Source organism: Ailuropoda melanoleuca, chromosome 6 (assembly GCF_002007445.2).
Source record: "Ailuropoda melanoleuca isolate Jingjing chromosome 6, ASM200744v2, whole genome shotgun sequence".
Lineage (NCBI taxonomy): Eukaryota > Metazoa > Chordata > Mammalia > Carnivora > Ursidae > Ailuropoda > Ailuropoda melanoleuca.
Window position 1 is genome coordinate 98115208 of NC_048223.1, and position 25557 is coordinate 98140764.

Genomic DNA, 25557 nt, shown 5'->3' on the forward strand with positions numbered 1-25557 from the left:
AACTAGACCCTGCACATTTAAGTTATTGGGATGCCAAATTATTGTCATAAAGTTGCTTAATGCACATGAATTAGAACCTAAGGAGGTAGGTACTATTTGAACACTATTATAAATGGCATGGAGCTTTAAGCCTGATGTGTTCATCTCCTCTCTAGGGAAACCCTGCAACTGAGATAGGCCTCAGCAGCCTCTCCCTGGACAATGCTGGGCTAGGCTCAGTTCTGCCAGCCTCTGCTTCTGAGTTTTCCTTGTCTTGCCATTAGTTCCTGTAGCCCTGTTCTCCTGGGCATAAGCATTGTCTCACAAGGTTCGCATACATATCTGCAGCTGTTCTTCAAATATATCAAGATGTCATTGTGCTATTCATCACTTTATAGTAGCTCTTTATCATGCCTCTTTGGGGACAAAGAATTCTAAGTAAAACGGGGAAGTTTTCATGATTCATTTTTTAATATTAGAAGAGGTTAATCTAAATTTTCAGAAAAGTGAGCATCACTGTCCTGGGTTGACCATGCACTTCTGTTGAGACATCCCACCAAAAAGGTTAAAATACAATTGATTAGATTTCTGCAAATCATATTCCAAGTACCACAACACCTTACTTGATGTTGGAGTGTTTCCACAGTTTTGTAGTTTCCTGATTTAAGACCACAGATGGCTAATTACATCCACTTTGGATTTGACAAACTAGGTTACTATAGGTAATCTCAACTCTATTCAAAACTCTTCGAAATCTCTAAAGCAGAGGAAATGAGGGGGAATGATAAATTACGTTTCTAGAAGCGGGAATTGGCTTTGAGGTGGAATTTAGAGACAGCATAATTTCAGAGAAAGCGCGTTTAAGAGCTTCGGAAACGGCTAAAACACTTGTGGAGGGATTAATAATCCCACTGAGCAGTCCCTAGGATGTACACGGGGCTGTTGTGATGTGAGATAAAGCAGACTTAATCCACATTGTAAGGAGTTTTAAACGCCAAGCTGAGGCTTCAGAACTTTCCTCCGTGGGCATCGGGAGCCATCGAAGGTTCTCAGCAGGTGAGTGGCATGACCAGATTGGCCCCCGGAAAAATGATCAACGTTGAAATTTCTCTGGCGCCCTCCTCCGACCTCTGCCCGCCCCTCGGGCCGGCTTCTCCGTAGGTGGTGGCGGGGCTGTCGAGCAACGCCAAGCACCCGGTCGCGCCGAAGCGGCGCGGGCGGATACTACCGGGTCCCGGTCGGGGCCGCCGAGCCGCCGCCGGGCGATGCACCTGGGCCCGGCCCGGCCGCCGATTGGATGGCTCGGGGTGACCCGGCTGTATCGCGAGACGAGATTGGCAGCGGCGGGGCCGCATGTGCCCCCGCGCTGGCTTTGTACGCGGAGCCGCCTGCCGGTCCTTTAACAATGGGCGGCGCGAGCGCCCCGGCGCTGGGCCCGAGCTGAGGCCCGCGCTTTGCGGCCGACTGTCCGCATCATGAGCGGGGCCGGCGTCCCAGGCACGCTGGCGGGGCTGGGGCTGTGAGGGCCGCGGTTCCAGGTAAGGGAGGCCGCGTGGGGACCGGCAGGCCTGTGCTGGGCGCGGGACACCGGACCCGCCCGGCCCGGCCTTTTGTTCGCCTTTCTGGGGCCGCGCGATCCCGTGCGCTGCTCCGGACGAGGAGGAGGCGGCCTGGGTGCGCGCCGGCCCCGGCGGGACCGCGGGAAGGCCCCCCGGGAGAAACGAGCACCCGGGCGTCTGCAGCCGGGACCCGGAGCCAGGCTGGCATTCGCCCGTCGGTTTGTCCGCGGGAGGTTTTCTCCTCAGGGGGTCTGCGACTGGTGTCAGTCTCTCGGCTCCCCGGGGCCGACGGGAGAATTCGAACCCGGCGCGGGGAGCCCTCAGCCGGGCCTCCGCCTCCGGCTTCCCGTGCGCGCACCCGGGGTCTCGCCTTGGGAACTCGGGCCCAAGTTGGTCCCCTTTGCCCGGCACCCAGTCCGACAGTTCTCAGCGTGAGCCCGCTCCTCCTGCCTGGGTAGCTCGGGCCTTATGCACGGCGTCGGGGATTGGTTTGGATCGGTGCTAGCTTTAGGTAGAGTCAGGTGAAGAGGAACAGCCACCCAGGGTGGCCTGAGGTCACGCCCCTCGGGGACGGGGCGCGGAGGGTCGTGTGGAGGGTGCTGGCCGTGACCGCGTCTGGGGTGTGTCTTACAGACTGAAGTTGCCGCGTCTGACCAGGCGCGCCGCCCGGTCCCATGGAGCTGGAGGGACAGTGGTGGCGGGGACAGCTGGCCGCAGACATTCATCAAGCGCTTCGATACAAGGTAATCCCGATGCCTGACTTTCCTTGCAGTGTTTTGTGCCAGTTAGTAAAAATGCGGCTCCCTGGGAAGTGCGGTCTCTAGTTTCCAGACCAGAAGGGGCGTGTTTGCTTATTTGCTCGAGGTTAATTAACTTCTTAGTTTCTTCCCTTGCATGTATCAGAAGAACCTGCAACTTAAATGAGGAAGGGTGTGGGGAGCCGTATTTGGGAGAGGGAAGGCGAAACATGACTTTGATACTGTGTTTAAACAGATACGTGTGCTGGCTTTTTATTGGGCAGAGTAGCCCTCCTTGTTCTGTGTTTGCTGTTGCATTAGGCTGTTATGTCACATCTGTACGTCAGTTTCCCAGCCTGTCCACTAACCTGCCGTAAGACTTTGGACGAGTTACTTAATTTTACTGTTTCCCAATTTCCTCATCAGTGGAATGAATAATAATAATGGAACGTGCCTTGGGGGGGCGGGGATTGTGAGATTAAATGAGCTGATACCGTACATATGCTTTAGAACAGTATTTGGTATATAGAAGCACTAAAGCCATAACTGTTATTTTCCCTGAGACCCTCAGATTTGCGGGCTCTTCAGAATGCCTTAAGGTAGAAGGAGTTAACTGCTCCTTCCAGCTAATGTAAGGCAGAAAGTAGGCTTAGTATATTTAATAGAGCTTGGTAGGGAGAATACAATTTTCTGGCACAATGCAGTCTGCGTATTGTTGCTCTTAAGTACGATTTTACTCTGTCACATCTCATCTTAAGGGGTTATCTCTGCCTCTTTGATAACCAGAAGAGAGACCAGATCCAAAACTATTCCTGACTTAACTCATTTTCACCATGGATGGAGAGAGCCATTTGTTATATATAGAAAATGAGAGAGAAGCAAAACAGCTGATTCAAGGGATGCTGACTGTTGGAGTTGAGAGATCCTGGGGTGATAATGAACTTGTGTCTGGATTTTTTTTTTTAAACCAGATTAACTAGATTAGAAAACCTAATTCTGACTTTAATTGTTACAACTGTACCCTTGTCTAAGGTTTGAGATTTCTAAATGCTGCTTACTAGTTCTGACATTGAGCCTCTTAGATGGACTAAATACACCTCAGCCCCCTAAGAGGTTTTTCCTACCACAAAAAAGTCTCAACTGTGGAGTGGTTCTCTTGAATGTTAGGAAGAGAGTTTCAGGTTTTCCACTTTGAAAACTGTCCATATACTTTTGATTTTTTTTTTTTTTTAAGATGTGGTCTTTTAGTTTTAAATGTTCTCCTTTTCTAAGTGTCAGCTCATTTTTTCCCTCTGATATGTGGTGCAATTAATTATTTGATGTTAATGATACTTTTATTTTTTTAGTGACCTAAAACTCAAAAGATTTTTTAAAAATATTTTATTTATTTGAGAGAGAGAAAGTGGGAGAGAGAAGCAGCAGCGGGAGGGGCAGAGGGAGAAGGAGAAGCAGACTCCCTACTGAGCAGGGAGCCCAACGTGGGGTTCGATCCCAGGACCCCCGGATCATGACCTGAGCTGAAGGCAGATGCTTAACCGACTGGCGCCCTTCAAAAGATTTTTCTTAACAGATTTCCATGGTTTTCGATTATTTTATGTGTAATTTTAATCCTGAATGATTACCTGAATTAATTTTGTCAGTTGAGGTTGGAAGTGGATTTTCTTCCCCACAGATTTGTTGAATACTTTTTTTGTATTAGGCTCTGGAGAGGATTGAAGGAATAAGACACAACCCTGTACTAAAGTTGCTTACGAATTATCGGAGGATGAGATAGCACAGGGTCTGAGGGAATGCTATTAAAAATTACCTTGGACCACCTGTGGCATGGTACCCTGGGTTGTCTTTATTTTATCTTTAAGCACTGTGTAAGCCACATTTGACACAATGGCCACACTTTTTGAATAGTTTATGTTAATCAGTAAAACTTGAACATCGTGAAACTGGAAAGAACCCTGGTTGTAGTACACTGAAGTCAAGGAAAGTTAAAATAAACTTTTTTCATTTAAAAAAAATGTTAATTCCAAGCTGCTAATTAGGTGATTTAGTTGGATAGTCTTATGCTTATTTATTTATTCAACATATTTGAGTACCTGCAGTATACCAGCTGCTATGCCAGGTGTTAAAATGGTAATAGTGAATGAGAAAGGCATCATCTGCCTTTACAGAGTCTAATCGCCTGTAACTCAGATTATCTCAGTTTAGGTCTTCCTTTGGGCAGTTGCCATTCAGACACTATGGAAGTATTGTGTGTTTAGATCCAAGGTGTGTGGAGGAGTAATTGCTTTGACCAGCATTATATCTACTAGAGAAGGGTAAAAATGACAGCAAATGGAAATTCTCTTCAACCCCAAAAACCAGCTGTATTGTTTTTGTAAAATATAATTACACTGTCCCCAAAAAAGCCCCCACAAAGCAGCTGTCTTCTTACACCCCTCTGTCCTTCTCCTCTGTTTTCTCATGTTTTTCTGTATATACTAGTGCCTTAGGATGCTTGGGAAGTATTTTCAGGAGCCTTTGTGACAGATGGGAACAATGATAGCTTCTGAGAAACATTCAGAAAATATCCCACAGAGTATTGTATTTACATTTGTGAGTATTCCTTCTATGCCTTTATTTCCATCCTAGCTGGACGGTAATCTGTTCTGGGAAAGGGATGGCATTTGGGGTGGGGAGCTGACTAGTACTTGAGACTGGAGATGGAGATGACAAGTCCAGGTCATGGTGCTTTGGTCCTATGGGATTCCGAGAAGCAGAGAGGAACAAGAGTGTAAAATTCTGGAGGATTAGGAGTAAATATTACAAAACCTCGTAAGCCGAGAGAAGCGTAGGTCATTTTTTCATGCTTGCCTAACTGCGGGCGGTACCTGGACAAGGAGAACTAAATCTGATAGCCATCTGGTAAGCACTTGTACTTTACCATTTAAAAATGCCATAAAGAGAATGTATTAGACACAGTGTTAAAAATCTCCTGTTGGTCTTTGGTGTTCTTGCCTTTGTTTTGTCCACATTTAATACAGTTAATATAGTGAAAAATAAAGTCCACCAAATATAATGTTTTCCAGCTGTTTCCCAATGAGCTTTAAGACCTTGTTCAGGCCTCTTTTAAAGAAAGCCTACCCTGGCTTTTTTTTCCCAGCACTCCATCCCCTGAGCTGGGTTAGATCTTCCATCTCAGTGTTCCTGTAATACCCTGTGATTGCCATATTATATCCTAATCATCTCTGTATTTTGGTTTACCTGCTCAAGAGCGGCTTGAGACTGTTTTCCAGCTTTTATCCCTGGGGTTAACACAGTATCTGCTACATAAAAGATGCACAATAAATGTCATATTATGACAGCAAAGAAAGGTGGAGTTTAAAATTATAACTCATTTACAGCATTCTAAAGATCTGCAGGAACAGTAAAGGAGAAGATCCTGGGGGCTGCATGAGAAATCAACATGTTCCTTTTATTTGGGGAAATTAATATATTTTTTTCTCTTCAAAGAACCAAACAAGCCAATGGTTTTTTTTCCTAAATAGCATTTGTTTATGCTTTTCTCACATGTACAAAAATTAAAATGGCCTATTAGTCTATCTCCCACGTAACTCTTGTTAATATTTTTTAGAAATTTTAAGTGATACATGCATATGGTTAAAAAAAATTCAGGTAGTATAAGGTTTAAAATGAGCTTTCCCCAACCCTCACTGTTCCTGATCCCCTAAAGTCACCACCATTGTTGTTTTTTTCCTGAAAAGATATCCAGTAAATTAGTATATATGCAGATATTTTTTGTTGTTGATACAAGAGGTCAGAATATATATTTGCTCTTCTGTACCATTCTTTGACCCCAACCTCATTCAGCACATTCTATTTATGTTTTTTTCTGTATCAACACATTTAGATCAACTGCCCTTTATTTTAATGTCCACATTGAATTGATGTCCTGTGGTTTATCAGTTCCCTGTGGATGAATGCCAAGCTTTTTTTTTAATTGAATTTTTTTTTTTAAAGATTTTATTTATTTATTCGATAGAGATAGAGACAGCCAGCGAGAGAGGGAACACAAGCGGGAGAAGTGGGAGAGGAAGAAGCAGGCTCCTAGCAGAAGAGCCTGACGTGGGGCTCGATCCCATAACGCCGGGACCACGCCCTGAGCTGAAGGCAGACGCTTAACCGCTGTGCCACCCAGGCGCCCCTTTAATTGCACTTTTTATTTTGAGATAATTGTAGATTTACATACAGTTGTAAGAAATGATACAGAGAGATCCCCTATATCCTTTACCCAGTTTCCTTCAGTGGCACATCTTACAAAACTTTAGTACAATTATCACAACCAGGATATTGACATTGATATAGTCAAGATACAGAATATTTTTTTATCACCATAAGAATCTCTTATGTTATGATTTGTAGCCACGCCCTCTTCTCTTCCACCCTTATTCTCCCCCTTACCCTTGGTAACCACTAATTTGTCCTTCATGTCTGTAATTTTGTCCTTTTAAGAATGTTGTGTATGTGGAATTACAGAGTATGTGACCTGGGATTGGCTCTATACACTCAGCAATAAATCTCTGGAGATTCATCTAGATTGTTGGACAGTAAGCTTTTCCCACTATTTTGCTATTAAAAACAATGTTGCAAAGGACCTCCTTATATGTAAAGTAAATTGCTAGGTTGAAAAGTATGCAATCTGCATTCTAAAAAATTTATATTACCTAATTGCCCTCCAAAAGGTTACATCAGTTGTCAACCTGACCTATTAAATACATGGTAGTTCCTATTTCCACTCTTGATAGCAAAAGCAAAAGTTAATAAAATACAATCTGGGAAGTGAAAAACTATGTAATTCTTTAGTTTTGAATGAGAGGAGCCATCATTTTATATGTTTTTGGCAGTATTTAATTTTCCTATAAACTGTTCATAAATGTTGCCTTGTTCTTATCGATGTGTAAGATTCCTCTAAATAGAGAAATTAACTCCGTCCTATGTGTTAGAAACATTTATTAAATTCATCTATTCTCCTGATTTGAAATGCCATTGTTACCAAATTGATTTCTTTATCCAAGAAAAAGGAACGTCTTTGCATGTATGCAAGTCTTCCATACTCCCCGTCAGAATTTTAATGTTACCTTCATAGAGTGCTGAAATATAAATACTTTTTCTAGGTGTTTTAATTTTTAGAGTTACTTTGTATGGAATCTTCTATTTTCTAACCAGTTAATATACAAACAGGTTATTGATTTTTTTTTTAAGATTTTATTTATTTGACAGAGAGAGCATAAGCAGGGAGAGTGGCAGGGAGAAGGAGAAGCAGGCTCCCCCCTGCCGCTGAGCAGGGAGCCTGATGCAGGGCTGGATCCCTAGACCCTGGGATCATGACCTAAGCCAAAGGTGCCCTCAGGCTATTGATTTTTTAATATTAATTTTGTAAACAGCCATCTTACTGAATACTTACTGTTTATTTTTTCTGTTGGTTTTCTTGGATATAAATTCTATCATCCAAAAAAGAATTTTATTCCTATAAGTGACTTTGATTCTCCTTTTCCAGTCATTAAACCTTTTCTTTCCTTTTTCTATTTGGATTAGCTAGTGTTCACAGAATAATGTTAAGTAATATTGTAATAGCAGACACTAGAATGCTAATCCTTTTATTGTTTAATCTCCAAGTGAGATGCTGGCTCTTAAATTTGACATTTTTTTTTACATTCCTTCCTTCGTCAAAGACATACACGTCTGATACTATTTCTCCCAGGGTCACCTTTGTCCAGATGCTATTTTGGCATCTATCAAGATGATTGTGAGTAGGGGCGCCTGGGTGGCATAGCGGTTAAGCGTCTGCCTTCGGCTCAGGGCGTGATCCCAGCGTTGTGGGATCGGGCCCCACATCAGGCTCCTCCACTAGGAGCCTGCTTCTTCCTCTCCCACTCCCCCTGCTTGTGTTCCCTCTCTCACTGGCTGTCTCTATCTCTCTGTCAAATAAATAAATAAAATCTTTTTAAAAAAAAAAAAAGATGATTGTGAGTAATCATATGTGATTTAATAGATTTCCTGATACCAAACCATCTTTGCATTCCTGGGATGTACTACAATTTTATTTTTAAGACTTATTTACATNTTACCAAACCATCTTTGCATTCCTGGGATGTACTACAATTTTATTTTTAAGACTTAAATTTTTAGAGAGAGAGCAGAGTTGAGGGAAGAAGGGCAGAGGGAGAGGGAGTTTCAAGCAGACTCCATGCTGAGCGTGGAGCCCAACTGGGGGCTTGATCTCACCACCCTGAGACCACAACCTCAGCAGAACCAAGAGTTGGACGCTTAACTGACTGAGCCACCCAGGCGCCGCTGGGATGATGATGTATTTTTTGGATATACTATGAAATTACATTGGCTAACATTTTATCTAAAGTTTTATACCTCATTAAGTTAGATATATGACTTCTATTTTTTGTATTTGTTTATTGTAAAATGTCCACAACATAAAACTTTAACCATTTTTAAGTGTACAGTTCAGTGACTTTAGGTACATTTACATTCTGCTACTTTCACCACTCTCTATCTTCAGAACTTTTTCATCTTAAACTAAAATCATTTTGTTTATCCATTCATATGTTGATGGATTGTTTGTTTCCACTTTTTGGCTTTTGTGAATAATGCTGCTGTCAATATATGTACAAATATTTGAGTCCCTGCCTTTAGTTCTTCTTGGTGTATACCTAGAAGTGGAATTGCTGGATCATATAGTTATTCTGTATTTAATTTTTTTGAGGAATTGAAATACCATTGTTCAGTGGCTGTACAATTTTATTTCCCACCGTTATACCAGACTTCCAGTTTTTCACATTCTTGTCAACACTTGTTAATTTTGTTTTCTGTTTTCGTGGTTTTTTGTTTTGTTGAGGGAGAAAAAGAGGGCTAGAAGGAGAGGGAAACAGAATCTCAAGCAGGCTGTACACCCAACATGGAGCCCAATTCAGAGCTCTACCTCACAACTCCCAGATCATAACCTGAGCCAAAATCAAGAGTCTGATGCTTAACCGACTGAGCCATCCAGGCGCCCCTGTGTTTTTTTGATAATAGCAATCCCAGTGGGTGTGAAATGTTACCTCATAATGGTTTTGATTTGCATTTCCCTAATGATTAGTAATGTTGATCATCTTTATATCTGTTTATTGACCATTTATATATCTTCTCTGGAGAAATGTTTATTCAAGTCATTTGCCCATTTTTAAGCAACTTGGTTTTTTTGTTGTTGTTGGATTGCATGTATAAAAGAATTCTTTATATAATCTGGATATTAACCTCTTGCCAGATATATGATTTGCAAATATTTTCTCCCATCTGTGGATTGCCTTTTCCCTCTATTGAAAGAGTGAACTTTGATACACAGAAGTCTTTAATTTTGATGAAGTCCTATTTATCTTTTTTTGCCAGTGCTTTTGGGGTCATATCTGTGTAACTTCCTGCTATTGTGATACCTGTTGGGTTTATTTTTAGTATTGTGCTGATCTCATGAAGTATTTTAGAACCTGTCTTTCTCTATGCTGTGGAAATTCTTTAGTAGTATAGAAAACTTCTAATTTCAAAAAAATGGGTTCATATAATTCTGAGATCGAACAGCAATGAGGGGAAAATTTTTAGGTGTATGAAAGGTAATGGCAAAGGAGAGCATCATAAAACTGCTAAAACGGAAACATGCTTAGAAGATACTAGTGGATGAATACTAGTCTCTATCTTCTACACCTCTGCAAGTGTAATGTAGTATTGACATACCAGGAGCATATTCACTTCACTGTTACCTTCTAAGCCAGAGCATTGAGCGAGAGAGGGAACACAAGCAGGAGGAGTGGGAGAGGAAGAAGCAGGCTCCCAGCGGAGCAGGGAGCCCAATGCGGAGCTCGATCCCAGGACTCTGGGATCACGCCCTGAGCCGAAGGCAGACACTTAACAACAGAGCCACCCAGGCGCCCCGAAAAGTTTGGTTTTAAATTTTAAAACAAGTGCTCTTAATTAATACTATTCATTATCCTTCCACTCAACTTTTTCATATTTGTATTTCCTTCAAGAAAAGTGTTTTAGGCACTTGTTAACACTAATATATTGGGGGGAAGTTATCTTTGCGTTGTGCGGGTACTACTCCTACAGGCTATGTTAGACTAAATGTTGTTCCTCTTGATATAGGAGCTGAAGTTGCCTTCCTACAAAGGCCAGTCCCCTCAACTAAGTCTCAGAAGGTATTTTGCTGACCTGATTGCCATTGTGAGCAATCGCTTCACCCTCTGCCCTTCTGCCCGACATCTTGCTGTCTATTTGCTGGACTTATTTATGGATCGATATGACATCTCTATCCAGCAGCTGCATTTAGTTGCACTTTCCTGTCTGCTTTTAGCAAGTAAGTATGAGTCTCATCTACATGACTGGAAATTTCCATTGTTTATAATAAAAATTTATGTAGAGCTCAGTGAAATATCACCAAATTCCATTCATTCCAGTTTACTAGTATCAGAAAGTTTATGTTGAAAGTGCTTCTTGGCATAATAATTTTTAACTAGTCATTAAAAAGTGGCTCTGAAGTCTTTTGAAAACATATATTCTTAAGCCCTACATCCTGAAGATTCTGGTACAAAAGTCTAGGCCACTCCAGATCTACTGACTCAGAATCTGTATCATGGGGCTCGAATTTCAAAGGTGATTCTGATGTACCTTTCCAGTTGAGAACCATTGCCTTAAAGTTCTCAACCGGGAAAAACCGTGCCCCACAAGAAGTAGTTGGCTTTGGGTGATGACGGTTTTGGTTGTCGTCACAACCTGGGAGGATGCTGCTAGGTCTAGAGAGTAGAGGGCTGGGATGCTACTAAATATCTACAGTGTACAGGACAGCCCCCAAAATGTCAGCGGAACTATGTTGAGAAACCCACTCTAAAAAGGTACTATACTCTTGTATTGTTAGAATACCTTCTGCTGAGTACATAATGAGTTGATTTAATGAACTAAAGGTTCACAGGCAACTGCTACAAATGCTTCTGCAGTAGGCACAGTACCGTGGTGGGCTGCAAGGTAGACTGTGATAAACCACATTTGTTACCTGATGCAGAATGTACTGCAGGTGGGTCTTTGGTGCCTCTTTTAGCTTCTTCCTGTAAATAATTTCATTGTTAGTACCTTGACCAAAGAGAAGGAGGGTGAGTAAAGGAATTGAAATCGGGTTTTTCTTCTTTTAGCAATGTGAGAAAGATTGTTTTTGATATTGAAATTGAATTCATTTCTTTTTATATTATTTATGACATTACAATAGGAATGTAAACCCCACTTCAAGGTAGGATGTAGAAAAACCTACTGCCTTCATCCCTAACCCCACTTGAGGGTTTGGGATCTTGTGTGGCTGCTAAGGAACATTCCCCCCTATACCCTGCCACCAGAGTTCTTTCTAGAATAACTTTGTTCTTTGACTACAAGTAAACCTAAAACCAAATGCAGGCCTGTGTAATCATTTCTAGTACTGATTTCTTCTCAGATTTTCTTTTTCTACCCTTATTATTCCTTTGATCTGATGACCTCGACTACTGATTTTGTCTCCTTGGAGGTCTTTTTTAAGTTATTTCAAATCCTTTGTGGACCAGGCTGAATACAAATAAATACAGTGGGTAATGACTTCCCACTCCCTGTGGGTTAAGATAGAAACTCCTTAATGTAACATTTATAACCTTTTGTCTGGACCCAGCCACCTTTCCAGTCTCATCTTCCCAGCCTATTCCCATGCACCTTGAGCCAAAGTCTTACCAAAATACCATCTGTTTCCTGAAAATCTATATTTCTCCTTTAATCTATTGTCCTCAAAGATTCAGACACATCACCTGTTCCTCTCTCCAGAAAGCTGGAGAGATAATACTTGTATTTATAATCAGCCTTTAACCTTTAATTAATTAGAGTGTCATTCTCATAAGCAATCTCACGTATAGTTCTGTATGTGTTTCATCACTGGCTGTGAAGCCCTTTGTGGTTTCATAGTTTGCATAGGGCTAGAAAAACCCATACTTGACATATCGGATGTGTGAGAATCCACAAATGGAATGGTTTCTTGTTATCCTACAGAATGTTAGTTTATAATGGGATAAGTTTATAGAGGAGAGATACTGGAAATCACATAACACAAGTTAGGTTATTTTAAAAACTTTGGATCATTAATGAAAAATGGTTTTTGCCTGTTGTGGCCATCACCGTGCTTTTACCATTACCAAGCCCCATCTGCTCTATGCCCGAGATTGTTAAAAGTGTGGTGCAGACCAAGTGGGAGATTCTTGCTGGTGGACTGTGAAATTATGTAGAGTCAGTTCATAGACCGACTTACATTTGTGACTAAAGTTTACTTACTGGTAACGTCTCAAATAAATTAGGGGATACTAAACTAGATATTCATAAACTACATGTTATTGCCAAAGTTCACTGGGGATTCTAGGCAAATAATCTAATAAGATCTCTGACCACCACACAGTGCTTGGCATTAGTGCCAGGTTTCTGCAATTTGTACAGTTTGGGGGAAGGATACTTTATTTGCACACCATCTTAGGTTGATTGGAGTGGAGTTTTCAACTGTTCTTGTTTTTTTAATTATCTATTATTGTTAGTTTAAGATTATGATCAATTTATTTTATTGAAGATGATTTTGTACATTTTCCAGGAACTAGGCTTTAGGATTTGTATTTGCTGTGGTTCAAATATGAATTGTTGATCAGCTGTTACTGAAAGAGTCAGATACCTCCTCCCTTTGTTCTACTGACACCCCTTAACCTCTCTTTCCCTGAGAGAGAATTGTTTTTCCATTGTTCCTTTCCCACTGAAGAATGTATGAGGTAGGTGTCCCCCAGGGTCTCGGCCCTTCCAGGTAGGCAGTGGGCAAGAGTTCAAGCTGTCAGCTCTGTGCTTGGGTCGGGAATCACAGAGGCTGGCTCTTAGTAGTTGGCTACAATCTCTCCTGCCTCTGCTCTGTAACTTTACTACAACAAAAGTACTTAAGATGCTTATAAACTGGTAGCCTGTTTTCAGTATCTGATGTCTGTTTTTATTTGTGGAGTACATTCTAGTGTTTTTTACATTCTTAAACTCTTCTTATCTTTGGTAGCTCTCAACTTAGGTTTCATAAACTTTATTTAAGTAATGCTCTCTCCTCCCAGAATGATTGAACTCTGTATGTCCTTCTCCAGCTGCTACCTGCTTTAGGATGGGCAGCCTGTTGTGTAAAAGTGAAGAACAGCTTACAGCTGACAGGACTGGGTGACAGTTGGATTCCACTTGTTAAGTAGGATGGGAGGCTGTCAGTAGTTTGGCCAAAGATGGAGCACAGCTTGTAAATTCTAGGTAATATGCATACCTAGCTGCCCGTGTCTGCACTGTTGGAAGTCGGAAGAAAGGGCCTACAGACTTTCCATGATTGGAGAGGGGTACGCCATGTTTTAGAGTAGGGATTACAGTGATGAATTTCCTATGTTTTTATTTCTTGTCAGCAATATGAATTTCAGCAACCCTTAAGTCTGAAGTTACTTGTCCATAAAATGAAAATAAAGACATTTAACTGACAAAGTTGTTGTGAGGATCAAGTGGGTAAGATGTTTAAAAGCACATAGGAAATTGAAACCTAAAAGTCAGCATCATAATGATTAATTCTTCCATAAACTGTTCTGTAATCTTTAATCGGGCTCCCTGGCCATAAAGATTCTGGCTCTTTCTAGAAAAGTCTCTGATTGTCCTGGGAAATTCTGAAATTCCAACTCTTTGTCCTGTATACCCTGGCTTGCCTTGGCTTCTGTGATCAGCACTGAACTTGTGGAGAACATGAAAGCAGTCTTGGAGATGAGGCTTTTGATAATTTGCTCAAGGTCTTGTGTAACTAAGAAATTATCTCAGAATCAAGATGAAGCCAAAAATAAGATTACAGGCTGTTAGTAGTAAAAATCTGTGATAAGTGTTTGTTTCTCCTTGCTTAGCAGTAATGGGTTGACGAAAGCTTTTTACTTTATTAACTGAAAGGTGAAAATTTTATCTCATAGTTAATTTATGTCTCAATTTTTAATGATAATAGAACCTTCCCCCCCCACCCCGCCCCATGAGTTGTCTTTTCCTGTTCCTTACCTGGTTTTCTATTATTGGTAGTCTTACAAATTTTTGAAAATTCTTAGTATATATTAAGGATGACTTTTTTCCTGCTCAGTACTAACAGAATTGAATGTGGATTGGCAGAGCTTACTGTGTGGCATTTGATCCTTGCCCTTCTGCCACATACCTGCCGTTCACTGCTAGCTTTGAAAATGTGCTGATTTCCATGGCTGATCTGAGCATTTCCTATAAAGGGAAGAAAGTCTGATGTTTTTTTTCTGTGGCGTCTAATTCTTTATTTTCTGGGAAGCAGATGTGAATTTCCTGTGCCCTTATTTCCTGTTTGAGGCCTTTATCAATATAATCACATGGCTTCTGGTATTTCCTTTCAATTGAAGAAACTGATCTTTGTGATCTTTATGTGGTATTGAAGATAAGTGGATTTAAAATACTCATGCACATAGTTTTCAGCACAACAAAAACTATGAATATGAATGCAGGAACTCACATTGTCACACATTTTGAAATCCTTTAATATCCATGATTTGGAGTATTTATATCACTATATATATGAAAAAGTTCCAAAAAAACATAAGCCTGAATAAAATCCCAAGTATGGTTATTTATGTAGTTCAAGGTTATTGTTAACTCTGCATGTCAAGTTGCAAAGGCTTTCACACTTGTAATAGCCAAGTACTTTATAAATACAGAAACCCTGTCGATGTTTTTTAATAATATCGATGTCTATTTTGATATTTGTCATTCCCATATAACTCGGTGCAGTACTTTGATCTAGAAGTACCGATTTGGGAATTCAAACATAAGTCTTCCTTTTTGGCTTCCATTTTTTATTTGGTTCAGCTTATTTGACCTTAAATGAATTGGCCAACCTCACTATCTTGGTTTTTTGAGCTTTGAAATTGGTCATATACAATTTTGTTTTCAATGTTGAAAGTTTAGGGGAGATAATATGGAACATTTTTGATCCTTGAATTAAACAGTGAATTATGGTGTATTAATTTCTTCAAAGGAACTTCAAGCATGATACAAATAAGCACATTAGTTTTTACGATATTCCTTTGAAGTATACTGCTAGTGTTACTGCTGCTGCACAAATGGCAGGGTACTTAACCTTAATGATTCATTCAGATGGATTGAACCAAATTCCTAGGACATTCTCCACTCTGACACTGAGAACAGTGGTTCCTTTCCTGTATCTTTATGCAGTGATAATGCTGGATGACCGTGTCCTAAAGACCACTTTAGTGCTTTGGGCTGTACTAAGTATATCATATTGGAAAAACTTGGGAAATTCCTCTCTATGCAATTTGAATTGGGAAGGGCTGTCTAGATTCTTTTAAAGTGGGAATTGTGTACCTTTTTTTTTTTTTTTTTAAATCAGCTCCTACCTGCAGCAGTATTTAGTTAAGAGCAATTTAGATCTAAAGCAGCTCAGAGTTTCTGAGGCGGGAGAAAAATTCTCTTTGGGCTCCAACTTTTCTTCAGGTCATGAGATTTGACTCTCCTGGCATAGGAGACACAACCTTCTACTCCAGTTCTCCCATCCTCCAAGCAAAGACCAAGGTAGTCAGCAGTGCTTTTCCCCCAGCCCTGAGGTAGGCTGACTTTGAACAACCCAGTGGCTCCAGTATGTTGAACGTCTGGCCCAAGGGCCACTACCATTTGTTGTAGTACTTCTGATGTGTGATATAAAGCCAGCCCTTCTGGAAGAGAAATTTCACAGGGGAGCTTATCTGGTTTCTACTGCTTGGCAGTCTTTCTGGCTCTTCTCCAAAATATGTTTTTAATGGATAAAATAAAATTACAAGATTTGCAAGGAAGCCAAATATGTTGAAAAAGTTATCAAAACAGTAAAACAAAAAATTTTATACAGTAATATGTAACATTAGTCTAACAACTGTAATTTTGAGCAAGTTTAAAAGCTGTTGTGAGAAATCTATATGTAGATTGTATTGCATACAGTTAGAAATAATTGCAATATAATATGACTGTTTTAAACTTTAACATAAAATAGAACATAATACTAGAAGGTAGAAGGCTTTTCCTTCTTCTATGGACCGCTGTGGAACAAACCCATAGAGACTTAAAGACAATCTAGAAAACCATACTGGTACTTGATAGTTTGAATTTTCTCCAGCCGTAAGTTCTAGAGATACCTAAAATGAATGATTTATGTATGGTAAAATTGAAGTACAAAACCTATAGGTACAAAACCTATAGAAACATTATCCTGAGGCTGGAGAGGGAATTCTGTTCCTCAGCTGTACATATGGATGAGTATTTCCTGAAAAAAGTTGATGCCTTAGAATAATGAAGTTCAGCCATCTGATTGTCTACTCTGTACTGCTTTCAGGAAGGGATATAAAAGCAGGTAAAAAGTACCCTCCCCTCCCTTTTTTGGTAACAGACTTAGCTAAGTTTCTGTTTTAAATTCTGAAGAGGAGGTTTCTCTGTGGAATGAGAATGCTTATTCGATATTCACCCAGTTTTTTTCTCCCACTGTCTCTCCAGAATTGAGATTATGCTGAAAATATACCAAGATGAAACACTTGAAGCTTAGCTATTTTTGATTTCAGATAACTCCATGACATTAAATTCTTTACACTTTCTTCTATTCTAAAATAAACTAATTTTCTTCCACTGACCACTGCCTGCCCCCACAAAAGAAATTTCCTGGAAATATTTGGCTGGTGAGATTTGAGAGAGTTAATTTTTCATTGGCACATAGGATTATTTTCATTTTGCAGTGTGACATAGATCAACATGTGTACATGTTCCATTTTTTTTAGAGGAGGGCGAGGGGCAGGGGATATAGGTATGAGGAGAGGACACATGCAGAATATGAGAGCCAGAGTTCTGGCACAATTGTATCTCCCAAGGTAGGAGAAAGAACGTCTTTGGATCTAAATCTTTACAGTGAGACAGCAAATCCCATTTAAGTAACTAGACCTATAATGATCACTTGTGTAACATTTTCTCTCTCTCTCCCCCCCCCTTTCTTAAGGTAAATTTGAAGAAAAAGAAGATAGTGTGCCTAAGCTGGAACAGCTCAACAGCCTGGGTTGTATGACTAATATGAATCTAGTATTAACAAAGCAAAATTTGCTACATATGGAACTGTTATTACTAGAAACCTTTCAGTGGAACCTCTGCCTTCCAACAGCTGCCCATTTCATTGAGTATTATCTCTCTGAAGCAGTACACGAAACAGATCTTCATGATGGCTGGCCAATGATTTGCTTGGAAAAAACGAAACTCTACATGGCCAAGTATGCAGATTATTTCCTGGAAGTATCTTTGCAAGGTGAGTCATTGTGGATGCCAGTAGGTGATATGTGAGCTTGTGACTTGTGTATTCTGTTGCTTAAGTTCATTTTTGATGTCTCCACAGATTATGCCTTTCTAAATTATGCACCTTCTTTAGTAGCTGCTGCATGTGTGGCTTCTTCAAGGATTATACTTCGTCTTTCTCCAACGTGGCCTACAAGACTGCATCGTCTTACTGCTTACTCCTGGGATTTTTTAGTGCAGTGCATTGAACGGCTATTGATGTAAGCCTCCTTAACCTTGTGTTTGTGATTTCTCAGTATTTTTCTTCATGGATAAGGGGCCCCAAAAACAACTTCTCACAAGTGCAGAGCTTTTAGGATATTGGCTCTGACAGTAGCTGGCTGCCCTGAGCAAGCCATTTTATGAGCAGTGCTTGGTAGAAGGCTGTGCCTTGGCTCTTTTCCAGGGAGAGGCTGTCACCTGTCATGATTCTGGGTACATGGTATGCTCTTACATGAGTGAGCCCATAACCCAGATCATTCCAGGCAGGGCCTGCCTTCTTTATACATCTTTGAATTGTGGGGCCACCAGGGTGTTACCAAAGTGGCAGCGGTATTTAAGTCCTTGTTGTGGATATATTTCCCAAGCAGGCAGTAGTCCTCAGAGCTACCAGCAGTGAGTTGCCAAAGTTTGTGCCAAAGGAAGGAGCTTTTTAGAAGGGTAAGAGTGAAATCTCACCATTGTTGAAATTATGGTTACAGCGACTGCTATGTAGGCCGTGGGGCCATCTGCGAAGTGAGCCGTTGAAGAGTTGAAGTACCATTATTAACAGTTTTCTCTCTCTCCATACAGCGCACATGATAACGATGTGAAAGAGGCAAACAAACAGAGAGGACAGGCAGGGTCCCAGCCGACGCAGCTGAGCGTGCTGCAGTCGGCCTCCCAGCCCTCTCGGCCAGTTCACTTTCAGCAGCCCCACTATCTCCATCAGACGCACCACACCCCGCTGCAGTACCGCCATCCTGTAGCCGAACAGCCGAGCTGCCAGCAGATTGGATCTACCACACACACCTCGTCTTACACACTACAGACCGGTCCTGCTGGCTTCCAAACCAGTGTGCAGGGCCTTGGGCACGTGCAGACTGGTGTTGGGATGTCACTGGCAATACCAGTAGAAGTTAAGCCCTGTCTGAATGTTTCTTATAACCGGAGTTATCAGATAAATGAACATTACCCTTGCATTACTCCGTGCTTTGAGAGGTGATTTTATGTAAAGGTAATTCCTCACCCAGACTGTTCTGTGACTTGAAGCTCTGGGGCAAGCTTTTTGTAATCTTCTCTTCAAAAGGAAAGGGATCCAGATCACATCAGAACTCTTCGGATACCAGCATCAGGAAGACGGAATATCCCTTTCAGTGCACCAGGAATACCTGGGAGGACTGAACAAACACTGCAAACACTTTAAAAGTATGTATATCAAATCCTGTTAAAACACATCCCTATATGACAAAATTTTCAAGCCCTGGCTGATGGTCCAAATATTTCAAAAATATTCAATACAACAGAAAATTTGGACAGACTGTAAATCGCCATTTTGAGATTTGACCTGTGGTGGGCTCTGGGCCAAATGTTGGCTTATATGTCAGAGACTAATGTTTATCTGTGGACTTGCCAAATGGTCTTTTTATGAAGGAAAGTTACAGTATTAATTTTTGAAGAGGTCTTTTTTATTCTGCAGTTTTGAGTTACATTTTTGATCTACAAATGAATTTTTGACTAAGTTTAAACTCATGAATTGCTATGCTATACCAATCTGTGCAGTAAAAAAAAATTTTTTTTAGATGAGTCTATATAACTTCCTATCACAATATATAGGTATCTGGATTTATGTACTAAAATTAAGGGTGGAGTAGATCTCTTAAAATAATGGTCATAAATTTTTGTTGTTTTTTTTTGCCCTAAGTGATCAACCTCAAATCCCGTAGGATTAAAACACATTTAACTCAGGGAATTTATACTACTTGGAAACACTTAACTGTAATGCAACATGCTTTGGGAATGTTATAGTATGAACTACCTTTATAACATAGGTGAAAATACTCTTGCTAGGATGTGTTTTCAACTGAGAACATAATTGTAGTTTAGAACGAATGAAATGGTTCCTATCATTCATAATCCATATATAGGTTTTGCATTTCTCAGTGCAATCAGTGATTTATACTCAGATTTGATGTTTCTCTAGAGGTTTTTTCAAGGGAAGGCATAACTGTAAAATGTCAGTACTAGAATAAAGTCCTGTAGGTTTATTTTGAAGTGGAATGTGGCCAGGGTAGTTCTCAGGCTGTGCTGGAGCAGCACTTTGTTACGTGGAGGACAAGTTGAAAAAGCAGCCTTGCAATCCAGCCAGTGTGCATCAGGCAAAGGAACCGAATACTAGATTGCAGTAGCCATTTGCATTACATTGGCCCCAGAACTGCCCTGGGACGTTTCACTGTGTCAGTAATGAGTGAAAACAGCAATAAATCGCCATTACAGCAAGGGCAATTTGGGGGGAAAGAGTTCAGAGGGAATAAAAAGTAAAAAGAAAGCAAGCATTATAATAACTGAAACTATACATTGTGCTCTTACCTGTGGGAGAAGAGAGATTTGGTGGAGGGAAGCTTTCTGATTTAAAAATAGTAAGGTGTGTCTTTTTGTTTGTGTTTTTTTAAAGATAGCACTTGAATAGAAGGGAAACTGCATGGCAGGTATGTGACTGCCACAATATGCATTGAAGACAAACTTATTATAAAGATGTTGTGGGTATGCAGCAGGAGTCTCAGTAATCAAGCCGATGGCTTTTGTTAGGAAGGGAAGGGACTCAACTCAGTAGTGGACTGATCCAGATGGCTCCAGTGGATAAATGTGGGTGGGTGGCTTCTGCCAGCGTCAATTCCTAGAATGTCCTCTCCTTAAAAGAATGGTAACTTTTATAATTAGAGTACATAGGGCATGATGTGGATTTATTAGTCTGGTAGATAAGAAAACCACTCAGGTAAGAACACTCACTCATGGCAGTTTTCAAGCCTGAAAATTGTTTTCTGAAAGTATCATCACTTTTCCTCTTTACAGAAGGCTGCTAATTGGATTTTGATAGTTCTTACCTCAAGAGAGCTTGAATAATTTGGGGGAAAGTGGGTTCAAAAGAGAATATATCTTTCACATTCACATTCAGAACCCAGCACCTGGAGTCCAATTTTCAGTATTTTAACTACCTCAGTAATGCTATGAATGTAAGATATTGGGATAGAGATCCCAACTTGAAACAACAACCGGTGCCTATGGTAATTTAATGTCTTGTCAAATGCTTTTATTGATTGGTTTAATTGTCATTCTTGTTATAGAGGAATATGCCTTTTTAAAAAGCTTATAACACTTTCCCAGTTTGTATTTAAAAAGCTAAAGAACACTGGATTAATTTGGGGGGGGGGTAGAATAAAATAATCAATTGGTTACTATTGCTGCATACCCAGGGTAGGGTGGGATGGGGTGGTTGGAGAATCAGAACTATTTTTAAAACATTAGGTTTCAATATAAATACAACTCACAACTGCTAGCCTTGGGGGATGGGGGTGGGGGGAGTTGTGTGGGTTTTGTTTTGTTTAATTTATTGGTTAGTCTTTAGGTCTTTTTTTTTTTTTTGAGATTACTGGACCATCATTAAATGTGTACTGTGAAGAGATTAATGATATGTATAAAGGGCTTTACCAAAGTCCACTAAATAAACACTACTCAAGTACAGACTGCAAACCAAAATGTATCTGTGTTGTGACATTAATTGCAAATAGCGAATATGGTGCTAAATTCTACACCAATGGAATTAGATGAGTGCTATGCACTTAATTTTAAAATAAAACTAGTTTTCAGTAAAATGGCTTTAGTGTTTTGTTTTAATATATTTGATACATATTTGTAGCTTCAGTGAACCATGTCATCATATTAGTCAGAGTTGGAATCCTAATTATATTTACTAAAAGCCATCCAGGTGTAGAGTATAACTGAAGTCGTAGGAAACTCTTGTCCATTGATTATTTATTCATACTAAGCATCAAAGCCCACGAAAGTATGATGGACACAGCTTTTGACCTTTTAAGCTTAAAATCAGTATATTAGCAATTGCAGTTTCTGATTTATCAAACAACACATACTTCAGAAAATTTGAAGTCTGATCTCAGAAAAGTAGGGACACAAGATGGTCAGGGGTGTGAGAGGAACAGGGTCAACAGTGAGTGAGAATGGTCTATTCACCTAAGTATATGTATCATTTGCCACTTAAAACTCAGCAGATAGAAATTGTTTTGAAGAGTAAAATTTTAACAGGTTTGTATGTGTGGATTAAGAACTTCCACCCCTAAAAAGCATTTTTTGAATTAGTTCTCTGTATTGTCCCTTGCTGTGGCACAGTGCCAGGGTGTAGCAACAGACCTCAAGAGTCAGTTAGTATACAAGGTTCTTTAAGGCTGAATTTAAGAAAACAAGCATTCAAACCAGGGCAAGTAGCTTTACGTGGAGGCAGTTCTGAACCCCATGTAACGAGTCGATATCCATCAAGGATCGTCAAGCACATGGTGAAAGACTTAACCTCCCTAACCTCAAGCAGCTTACATTTGGCTTGATACAACTATCACATTGGAGCATTTACAGTGGTATAGTCTGGAACTCAGAATCACTCAACATCCATTTTATAATTCCTCAGATTAAAAAAAAAAAAAGTAAAAAATACAGTAGGTGGAAAGCATCAATACCAAGCTCCAGCTTTCCAATGGGAAGTAGGGGTAGACTGCTACCCTATCCCTACCCAGCTGCCATTCTTCTTATTATTTTAAAGACTTTTTTAAGAGCAATTTTGGAGTTTTTAGAGCACAATTGAGAAGAAGGTACAGAAATTTCCCATGTGCCCACTACCCCACACATGCACATTCTCCCCCATTATCAATGTCCTATCCCAGAGTGGTACGTTTGTTACAACTGATGAATTTACCTGACAATTCATAATCACTCAAAGTCCATAGTTTACATTATGGTTCACTCTTGGTGGTGGACATTCTATGGGTTTAGACAAAAGTATAATGGCATGTATCCATCATTACAGTATCATACTGTGTATTTTCACTACTAAAACTCTGTAATCTGCTTATTCATCCCTCCCCATGCCATCCCTTTTCCCCACCCCCAACCCCTGGCAACCACTGATCTTTTTATTGTCTCCATAGTTTCTCCTTTTCCAGAATGTCATATAGTTGGGACCATATAGTCCATAGCCTTTTCAGATTGGCTTCTTTCACTCTGTGATACGTATAAATTTCCGTCACGTCTTTTCATAGCTTCTTAACTCTTTTTAGTGCTGAATAATCCATTGTCTGGGTGGATCAGTTTACTTATTCATTCACCTACTGAAGGACATCTTGGCTGCTTCCAAGTTTTAACAGTTATGAATAAAACTGCTATCAACATGTATGCAGGTTTTACTGTGGACGTCAGTTTTTAGCTCTTTGGGGTAAGTACCAAAGAAGTGAGGTTGCTAGGTTGTATGGTTAAGAGCATGTTTAATTTTGTAAGAAACCTCCAAACTATCTTCCAAAGTGGTAGTACATGTGCATTCCCACCAGCAGTGAAAGAGAGTTCCTGTTGCTCCACATCCTTGTCAGCATTTGGTGGGATTGGTGTTTGGGATTTTGGTCATTCTATAGGTGTGTAGTGTGTGCAGGGGCATGTAGTGTATAGTATCTCATTGTTTTGATTTGCATTTCCCTGATGATAAATGATGTGGGGCAACTGTTCATATGTTTATTTGCCATCTGTATATCTGGGGAGGTATCTGAAGGTCTGTAGCCCAATTTTTAACAGGTTTTGTTTTTGTTTTTGTTTTTAATTTTATTCACTCATTTCAGAGAGCGCATGCGTGCGAGTGGGGGGAGGAGCAGAGGGAGAGGGTGAGGGAGGGAGAGAATCTCCAGCAGACAGTGCAGAGCACAGAGCCCGACACGGGGCTCTGTCTCACAACCCTGCGATCATGACCTGAGCCGAAATCAAGAGTCAGATGCCCAACCGACTGAGGCATCCAGGCGCCCTTCAGGTTATTTTCTTATTGTCAATTTTAAGAGTTCTTGTACATTTTGGGTATTCCACTTTTTTTTTCTTTTAAGTAATCTCTATGCCCAACGTGGGGCTGAAATTTACGACCCTGAGATCAAGAGTTGCATGCTGTATGGACTGAGCCAGCCAGATGCCCCTCTTTTATATTTTGGCTAACAATCCTTTCTTAGATGTGTCTTTGCCAGTCTGTGGCTTGTCTCATTCTCTTGGCATTGTCTTTCACAGAGCCTAAGTTTTTTATCTTAATGAAATCCAGCTGATCATTTGTCATTACTTATGGAAGGGAATTACAAAGATTGAAAGTCTGGCTGAATAAATACAGAATTGAGGTTGTTATACAATCAGGATATTACAAAGGTAACTACAGGAACAAAAATACAAACCTTCCTAATTATCAAATACAGAAAACAGAGCAAGCAGTCTATATAGTAAAATATTTTTAGAAGGTATAAATACAAAAATTATAATAATAGGACAGAAGACCAAATATACAAATCAAATGTAAAAGGGCTAAACTCAATTCTTTTTTTTAAAGGTACTTCAACATTTTTTTTTTTAAGATTCCATTTATTTATTTGTCAGAGAGAGGGAAACAGGAGCAGCAGGCAGAGAGAGAAGCAGACTCCCCCCTGAGCAAGGAGCCTGATGCGGAACTTGATTCCAGGACCTGGAATCATGAGCTGAGCCAAAGGCAGATGCTTAATCAACTGAGCCACCCAGGTGTCCCCTAAACTCAATTCTTGAGAGAAAAAGCAGACTGAATCACAAAGCAAAACTCAAAAGTATGCTATCTAACAGACCTACAACAAAAATAAAATGATTCTGAAGGGTTGAAGACACAGGATGAGTAACCAAAAAAAAAAAAAAAAAAAAAAAAAAAACAACCCTCAAAAAGCAACATCTTAATAACAGACAAGGCTGAATTCAGGCCCAAATGTATTAGACCAACCAGAGAAAAGGGGCACTGCCTAATGCTAAAGATTATAATTCACAGTACAGATGAACAGTTAGTATCTGTGAATCATATAATCTTGCAACAATACTTTGTGAAAGCAACAGAGGATATAAGGAGAAATAAAAGAAAAACATAGGGAGTAGGAAACTGTAATTCATCTCTTTTGGTCCCTGGCAGATGGGTAATTTAAAAAATAAGTAAAGGTCTAAAAGATCTTAATAACATTATATGGTTGATCTAACTGACCTATATGGAGAGATTCTGAGAAGGGAGATGGTACAGACCCAGCGGACAAGATCACAGAGGACACTTGACAGAGTGTCACCTGTGCCAATAGCAAAACTCTCGGTCTTCTCAAAAGTTTTTAACAACTGGAATTGCTTTCTTTGTTGACCCATCTGGGTGCCTATGGTCACAATGCCTTGACTGGCCTTTTTGCTAGCTGCCAGCTAATCGGCAGCTCACCCAAAGAAAAGAAAATCCATGGTTTCCAAACTGCAAAAATAGTCCCATTTTTGCCTTCATTAGATGAAATTAACTTATTACTGGTTTCCTTTGCACAAGTAAATGGTGTACTAATAATTATTATATCTAAGTTTTCTTTGATAATATTAAACTCTAATGTGAACTTTCACAAAACTTGACTTTCCATAAAGAAAACAGCAATTAATTCCAAAATGTAGAATTAACATCATACAGTCATTATAGAAAACATACTTCCATGAAAATGCAATGAAAAAAATATAGATAATAGGATCAAAAACAAAACAGTTAAAACGACAACGAGAACAAGTAAACCAAGCAAAAACAGAAGGAAAGAAATAAAAGC

The 25557-nt window shown here is 40.1% G+C and overlaps 1 protein-coding gene across 3 annotated transcripts; it reads left to right on the forward strand.

Annotated features, from left to right (window-relative positions):
* The first annotated feature begins 1248 nt into the window (after positions 1-1248).
* CCNJ (cyclin J) lies at positions 1249-21557 on the forward strand. 3 transcript variants are annotated; one of them, XM_034663039.1, is made up of 6 exons: positions 1249-1517; positions 2172-2281; positions 10439-10649; positions 17373-17672; positions 17793-17919; positions 18491-21557. In XM_034663039.1, exons 2-6 carry the CDS (start codon positions 2213-2215, stop codon positions 18900-18902), a joined length of 1119 nt encoding a protein of 372 aa, XP_034518930.1. In that variant the 5' UTR covers positions 1249-1517; positions 2172-2212; the 3' UTR covers positions 18903-21557. The 3 variants fall into 3 exon arrangements, with proteins under 3 accessions (XP_034518930.1, XP_034518931.1, XP_034518929.1); XM_034663040.1 differs by having other exon boundaries at positions 17796-17919; XM_034663038.1 differs by having other exon boundaries at positions 1272-1517; positions 17760-17919.
* Positions 21558-25557: the final 4000 nt, after the last annotated feature.

Bases quoted from the DNA above. Each gene is read 5' to 3' on its own strand.
- CCNJ (XM_034663038.1), top strand. From the start codon at position 2,213: ATGGAGCTGGAGGGACAGTGGTGGCGGGGACAGCTGGCCGCAGACATT. The intron at 10,650-17,372 runs GTAAGTATGAGT...CCCTTTCTTAAG, and splicing joins TTCCTGTCTGCTTTTAGCAA to GTAAATTTGAAGAAAAAGAA. The intron at 17,920-18,490 runs GTAAGCCTCCTT...CTCTCCATACAG, and splicing joins TGCATTGAACGGCTATTGAT to CGCACATGATAACGATGTGA.